The 6,918-nt window shown below is 35.7% G+C and overlaps 1 protein-coding gene across 1 annotated transcript; it reads left to right on the top strand.

The window, feature by feature from the left end:
* The first annotated feature begins 588 nt into the window (after positions 1–588).
* LOC111675999 (regulator of nonsense transcripts 1 homolog) lies at positions 589–6,508 on the top strand. Its single transcript, XM_023436881.2, has 4 exons — positions 589–849; positions 1,102–1,333; positions 1,752–5,174; positions 5,257–6,508. The coding sequence occupies exons 2-4, from the start codon at positions 1,148–1,150 to the stop codon at positions 5,323–5,325; spliced, it is 3,678 nt and encodes a 1,225-aa protein (XP_023292649.1). The 5' UTR covers positions 589–849; positions 1,102–1,147; the 3' UTR covers positions 5,326–6,508.
* Positions 6,509–6,918: the final 410 nt, after the last annotated feature.

The raw sequence follows: 6,918 nt of genomic DNA, 5'->3' as shown, positions 1-6,918 counted from the left end.
TGTCGGTCGGAGTAGAACTTTTACAATAACCAGTAGCTTTTGGTGATAAATATAAAGAAAGTAGTCTTTTCCAACTTAAAGTGGAATGGAGAAACCATACATACATACTTGTTTCACAAATTGCTAAAAAACTGTTCAATGACTATTTTATTGATTATTTACTCTTAAAAAATATTAAGAAATAACTTTTATAATATCAAAATCTTAAAAAATTTAATAGTCTATTAATTAAGTTCATTAAATTTTAAAATTGGTAAACTTTTTGCACTAACCTTGGAAAATAGCGCCAAATTTTGCTTAACACTAGTTCAATGAACAAAATCACAACTGTAGCTGACAGCATATTAACATAATTATTAAAATATAAAAAAACACCATATTTCTAAACCAGAATCTAATAAAATTATGCAATTTAGCTTAAAAAACAGCATTTTTTTCATTTCAATTTAATTTTTTTTCATTTTTTAAATACCGCACTTTTGTTTATATATAAAGCAGAAAAACTATTGTGAATGAAAAATTAATTCACAATAATATATTCAACCATGACATGTGTCACATTTTCAAAGCATTCACAGTACGACTTATGACAAACGTCAAGGCAGCAATAAATGTTGGCAAAAAAGAAGCATTGAAATAAGAAGGATAAAAAAATTATTCGCGCATTTTAATTCTTTACTAGAATAATGCAAAAATATAAATTTCACAATTTGATCAACATTTTCAACTAAATAATAAAAACAAACAATATAACGTAAGAATTTAAACAACAAAAAAATAAAAGCCGCACATTGGAATTATAAAGAGAAGTGTGTGTGTGTGTCAAAAAAAGAAAATCCAGACAAAAAGGTAAGACGGCCTAAAAGTCACAAAAAATAGAAATATTTCATAGCAAGAATAAAAAAAAATAAGCGTGCGTTGACGATAGATAATACAAATACTACATACATCATTGGCAACAACAACTAGTTGGAACAACAAAAAGAAAGAAACGAACGAAGATCAGTCTGTCAGTCGATAGAAAATTTCTTTTATTGAACTCTATTTGTTAGATTTATTTGTTGTATTTGCGTGTTAAATTTCTTTTCTTTTTTGGTTTAGATTTTAGTGAAATATCTATAAAAATTGTTAACACACTGCAAATAAAATGTCTGTTGATGCTTATGGACCCAGTTCTCAGACCTTAACATTTTTGGATACTGAGGAGAATGATTTAATTGGAGCCGATACACAAGCATCTGACTTTGACTATCGTGACTTAACCTTGGCCTCTCAAACTCAATCTTCACAACTTGAAGGTGGTCTAGGTGCTAGTGGTGGCATTGGAAGTCAAGTAAGTTTGTTTGTTAAAATCAAATGATCTCATTGAAAGTCTTTTACGGGAAAGAAGACTCTAAAGGCAAATAGTAGTAGCAATAATTATGGATTTCTTATTTAGATATATTGAAATTTTTGATAAAATAAACAAAATATTGTTAAAAACTTAAAATTTTGAATATTGGAATCAGCTGTTCGATTTCGACATGTGGTTGTGGTTATTGTCACACTCATAGAATGCAGATCATGAAAAGAATTTAAAAATTAATAAAAAATTTGCTTAAAACTTAGATCATTAACTAATATTGCCCATTGTGATTCGTCCCATCTTGATTAAATAAAAAGACTAAATCCATCTATAGCATGGAACGAAGAAAAAACAAAAAAATGTTCATATTAATAAAAAAACTAATAAAAGCTTGTTTATTTTTCAGAACTTACGCAAATTAGATTTGCAAACAAAATTAGGCACCGCCAACGGCTCAGCTGATCTACAGTTCGAAGAGGAGGATGAAGACAATGCCTTGTGTCCGGTTGATGTTTTACCTCCGCATGCTTGTAAATACTGCGGCATACATGATCCCGGCACTGTAGTAATGTGTAACAATTGTAAAAAATGGTTTTGTAACGGCCGTGGCAGCACTTCCGGTTCGCACATTGTCAATCATTTAGTACGTGCCAAGCATCGTGAGGTCACTTTGCACTCTGAAGGTCCCTTGGGAGAAACAGTGCTCGAGTGTTATTCTTGTGGTGTACGCAATGTATTCGTTTTGGGCTTTATACCAGCCAAGGCCGATTCTGTGGTCGTGCTGCTTTGTCGTCAACCTTGTGCAGCTCAAAATTCTCTTAAAGACATGAATTGGGATCAAGATCAGTGGAAACCTTTGATATCAGATCGCTCCTTTCTGCCGTGGCTGGTAAAAGTACCCACCGAACAAGAACAACTGCGTGCCCGGCAAATTTCCGCAGCGCAAATTAATAAACTTGAGGAATTATGGAAGGAGAATATTGAGGCCACTTTTCAGGATCTAGAAAAACCTGGCATAGACACTGAACCCTCGCAGGTGCTGCTGCGTTATGAGGATGGTTATCAATATGAGAAAATATTTGCTCCCTTGGTCATGTTGGAAGCCGAATATGATAAGAAACTAAAGGAATCTCAGACGCAGGAAGGTATTGAGGTACGTTGGGATATCGGTTTGAATAAAAAGACCATCGCCTATTTTACCTTGGCGAAAACCGATTCTGATATGAAACTAATGCATGGTGATGAATTGCGTTTGCGTTATGTGGGTGAACTGCATAAACCCTGGGAAGCTGTTGGACATGTCATAAAGGTGCCTGATAACTTTGGCGAGGATGTAGGCTTAGAATTGAAATCATCTGTCAAGGCCCCTGTGCATTGCACTTCCAATTTTGCTGTAGATTTTATATGGAAATGTACTTCGTTCGATCGTATGCGCAGAGCGTTAACATTATTCGCCTTTGATCGCAATTCAGTATCAAATTACATATACGCTCGTCTTTTGGGTCATGGCCGTCCCGATGGTCTAGATGAACCGGTGTTCCGTGGTCTTCCTCCTAAACTATACAGTGCCCCAAATTTACCCGATCTAAATCGTTCCCAGGTCTATGCTGTGAAGCATGCTTTACAAAGACCTTTGAGTCTTATCCAGGGTCCACCAGGTACCGGTAAAACTGTTACTTCTGCTACTATTGTCTATCAACTTGTTAAACAACATGGCGGCACTGTTCTAGTATGTGCTCCCAGTAACACTGCTGTCGATCAATTAACTGAGAAAATACATCGCACCAATTTAAAAGTGGTACGAGTCTGCGCCAAGTCCCGTGAAGCCATCGACAGTCCGGTCAGCTTTTTGGCTTTACACAATCAGATACGCAACATGGAAACAAACATTGAATTGAAGAAACTGCAGCAATTAAAGGATGAAACCGGTGAATTGTCATCGGCTGATGAAAAACGCTATAGAACATTAAAGAGGGCTGCGGAAAATCAACTTTTGGAAGCAGCTGACGTTATTTGCTGTACTTGTGTAGGTGCCGGTGATGCTCGTTTGCAGCGCATTAAATTCACTTCGATTTTAATAGATGAATCGATGCAGTCTACCGAACCGGAGTGCATGGTCCCCGTTATATTGGGTGCTAAACAATTGATTCTTGTTGGCGATCATTGCCAATTGGGTCCTGTGGTTATGTGCAAAAAGGCCGCAAGAGCCGGTCTTTCCCAGAGTCTTTTCGAACGTTTGGTGGTCTTGGGTATACGGCCTTTCCGTTTGGAAGTACAATATCGTATGCATCCAGAATTGTCACAATTTCCATCGAATTTCTTCTACGAAGGTTCACTACAAAATGGTGTTTGCGCTGAGGATCGTAAATTGAAAATTGACTTTCCCTGGCCGCAACCGGACCGTCCCATGTTTTTCTTGGTAACACAAGGTCAAGAGGAAATTGCCGGTTCCGGTACCTCCTATCTTAATCGCACCGAGGCGGCCAATGTGGAAAAGATTACAACGCGCTTTTTGAAAGCCGGTGTTAAACCAGAACAAATTGGCATCATTACACCTTATGAAGGGCAGAGAGCCTACCTAGTGCAATATATGCAATATCAGGGCAGTTTGCACTCTAAACTGTATCAAGAAATAGAAATAGCCAGTGTTGATGCCTTCCAGGGAAGAGAAAAAGATATAATTATTATGTCTTGTGTAAGATCGAATGAAAAGCAAGGCATTGGTTTCCTCAGCGATCCCAGACGTCTCAATGTGGCTTTAACCCGTTCTAAGTACGGTACCATTATAGTGGGTAATCCAAAAATTCTTTCCAAGCAACCTTTGTGGAATCACTTGCTGAACTTCTACAAAGATCGCAAAGTTTTGGTAGAAGGTTCTTTGAATAATTTGAGAGAATCACTCATTCAATTCCAAAAGCCGAAAAAACTGGTCAATACTCTCAATATGGGAGCTCACTTCATGAGCACCATGATGGCAGACGCCAGGGAGGCAATAGTGCCTGGTTCATTTTATGATCGTTCGGGACAATTTGGTTATTCCGGCACCACTACAGCCAACAATTATGGTTACAACTTTGGCAATAATTTGATTGGTGGCAACAATTCAGCTTTTGGTTTCACCAATAACGCCCATCTTCAAAATATGGGTGGACAAAACAGCGGCAATAATGCTATGAATAATTATATGAATTCCGCTCACTCAGCTAGTGGTATGCCAGCTGGTTTTAATGCTCCCGGTGCACAGCGTTCGAATATGAATCAATTCAATTCGAATATGAGCAATGGCCCATCAAACAACCAACATAATTGGCACAATTTCCAACACGATTCAATTTCCTACATATCGGCCGAAAGAGCTCAAGCGGCCATGAATAATATGCCAGTGCCGGTGGGTATGTTCATGAATATGAGCAATATACCGCCACGTTTCTACAATCAACATCAACAGGCCATACAAGCGGCCGCCAAACAGGGCCGTCGTACTGCCGGTTTCTCTGGCAATCAATCTAACTCAACTGGCACAACTAAAAATCCTCCACTTAACAAAGCCCCGGGTAAAGGCCGCAATACAAACTCTGTTACTTCAGCCAATGCCACTGCTGCATTGTCATCAACATCAGCTGCGACTGATGTAATGTCAGCCTCCAATTTGACCGGTTCCGGCAACTCGTCACAGACTACGGCACCCATATTTACCCAAAAGAATATGTCGCAACAAATGAGTCAAACCGTATTCACCGGTTTATCACAACAACCGGAATTATCGCAAGATTTTGGTCAAATATCACAAATGGATGGTATATTATCGCAGGATGTTGGTTTCGGAACGGTGAGTTTGAGTTTTTGATTAATTTTTTTTAACTAATACAAAATCTCTTAATACTGTTTATATGTTTTTCTTCCTGCTACAGGATGCACTTAACAACGATCGCTTAAATTTAGGACTTAATTCTCAGAGCCAATTTTCACAGCCTTATTGATAGATACCAAACAAAGGTTGATGATCTACAGCAACTAAGAAAAGCAGTAGAAGCAACAACAGCAGAAATAACAACAATATAAGCAACTTGAAGTAAAATCTACAAAAAAGAACTATAAACAAGAACAACCAAGAAACTTTTTTTACAAAAACAAATCGAAAAACAAACAACTTTTGAAATAAAAGGAGGATGACACGTAACGCGTAAACCAGAAAAGAAATATCAACAACAAAAACAACACCAACAACTAAAGAAAGTAAGGTTAAGAAAGAAGTCACTTTTTTCTAAAACAACAACAGCAACATGGCACACACCACAGACAACAATGGCAGCAATATAATAATTCACAACTACAAAATGTTGCAAGATGATAGATAATATGATAAAGCGGTTTAACTGCATAAAGGATCGATACAGTTGTCTTAAAAGAAAAACCATTTTTTTACCAAACTTGTGCATTTGAAAGTGGAAAACATTAATGCATGTTGCATTCAATGACATGGATGCGACTTAAGTTGTCAAAGTTGTTTTTGGAGCCTTAAAAAAATCGCTTTTATAATTGAGGATATTTTAGACAAAGGAAAAAGTGTGCTAGGAATTCAAACCATTACTATTGTGTATGGTCAAACTTAAAAGTAACGAATGACTGCAAAGATAAAAGAGAAAATGAAACTACAAAGGAATTTTTCATTGTAGCATAGCTTGTGGTCGGTCTTGAAGCTCGATCGAATCAAAATATCTAAAAACAAAGTATGCTGCAAAAACTATAAAAACTCCTTTTCTATGACTAGTTGGACAAAAAAGAAAACTAAAGCTAACAAGCAACAAGGGAACAAGAGAAAGAGACAAGAAATGACTGTGATGTCAAAGTTAAGTTTAACATAAGCTCAATTTGTAAGAGCATTTGTATAAATGTTACTTAACAGTCATTTGGTTAAAATAACTTAATGACCATTGATACTTTTTCTTGCTTTATTTTCTAACTCCATTAAAAAAAACTCTCCCCTTATTAACTACATGTGAACGACTTGTTTCAGGTTTATGGTCTCACTGTCATTACAAAAAAAAAACTAAATAAATACAAAGCTTTGTATCAATAAAAACATTGTTAATAATAATTTCATTTAAAATTTTTACACAAATTTCATTAAAAATGTTTTCAATAACTGAAATTTTTGCCTTCCGTTTTGTTTAACAAAGAAAAAAATAATGAAAATCCTTAATTTTTTTTTTAAATATTTCAAATTTTACTTGTTTGTTTTTAGTAACATTGCAAAAATGTCTTTTTAACATACACACACACACACATACCCTTTTCTATGGGTGACATGACCGATTTTTGGTTTAAAATTATCGGTTTTGAAGTCTCCCATAGTTTTAAGTTTTTGTAATATTGCATGTTTTTTTCTTATTGAGAAAATGTTGACAACAAACATATTTAATATCAGGTCGACAAAAAATATAATTATTATTTTATTTGTATACTTTTTTTTTTTGTTTTCTTATGTTACAACTACAACTATATTAGAGAGAAGAAATAAAAAACGAATGAGATTTAGTTTAAACTCAAAATGATATGTAATTCGTTTGGAT

Source organism: Lucilia cuprina, chromosome 3 (assembly GCF_022045245.1).
Source record: "Lucilia cuprina isolate Lc7/37 chromosome 3, ASM2204524v1, whole genome shotgun sequence".
Classification (NCBI taxonomy): domain Eukaryota; kingdom Metazoa; phylum Arthropoda; class Insecta; order Diptera; family Calliphoridae; genus Lucilia; species Lucilia cuprina.
The sequence above is the reverse complement of the archived record's forward strand: the minus strand, read 5'-3'. Positions and strand labels throughout refer to the sequence as shown.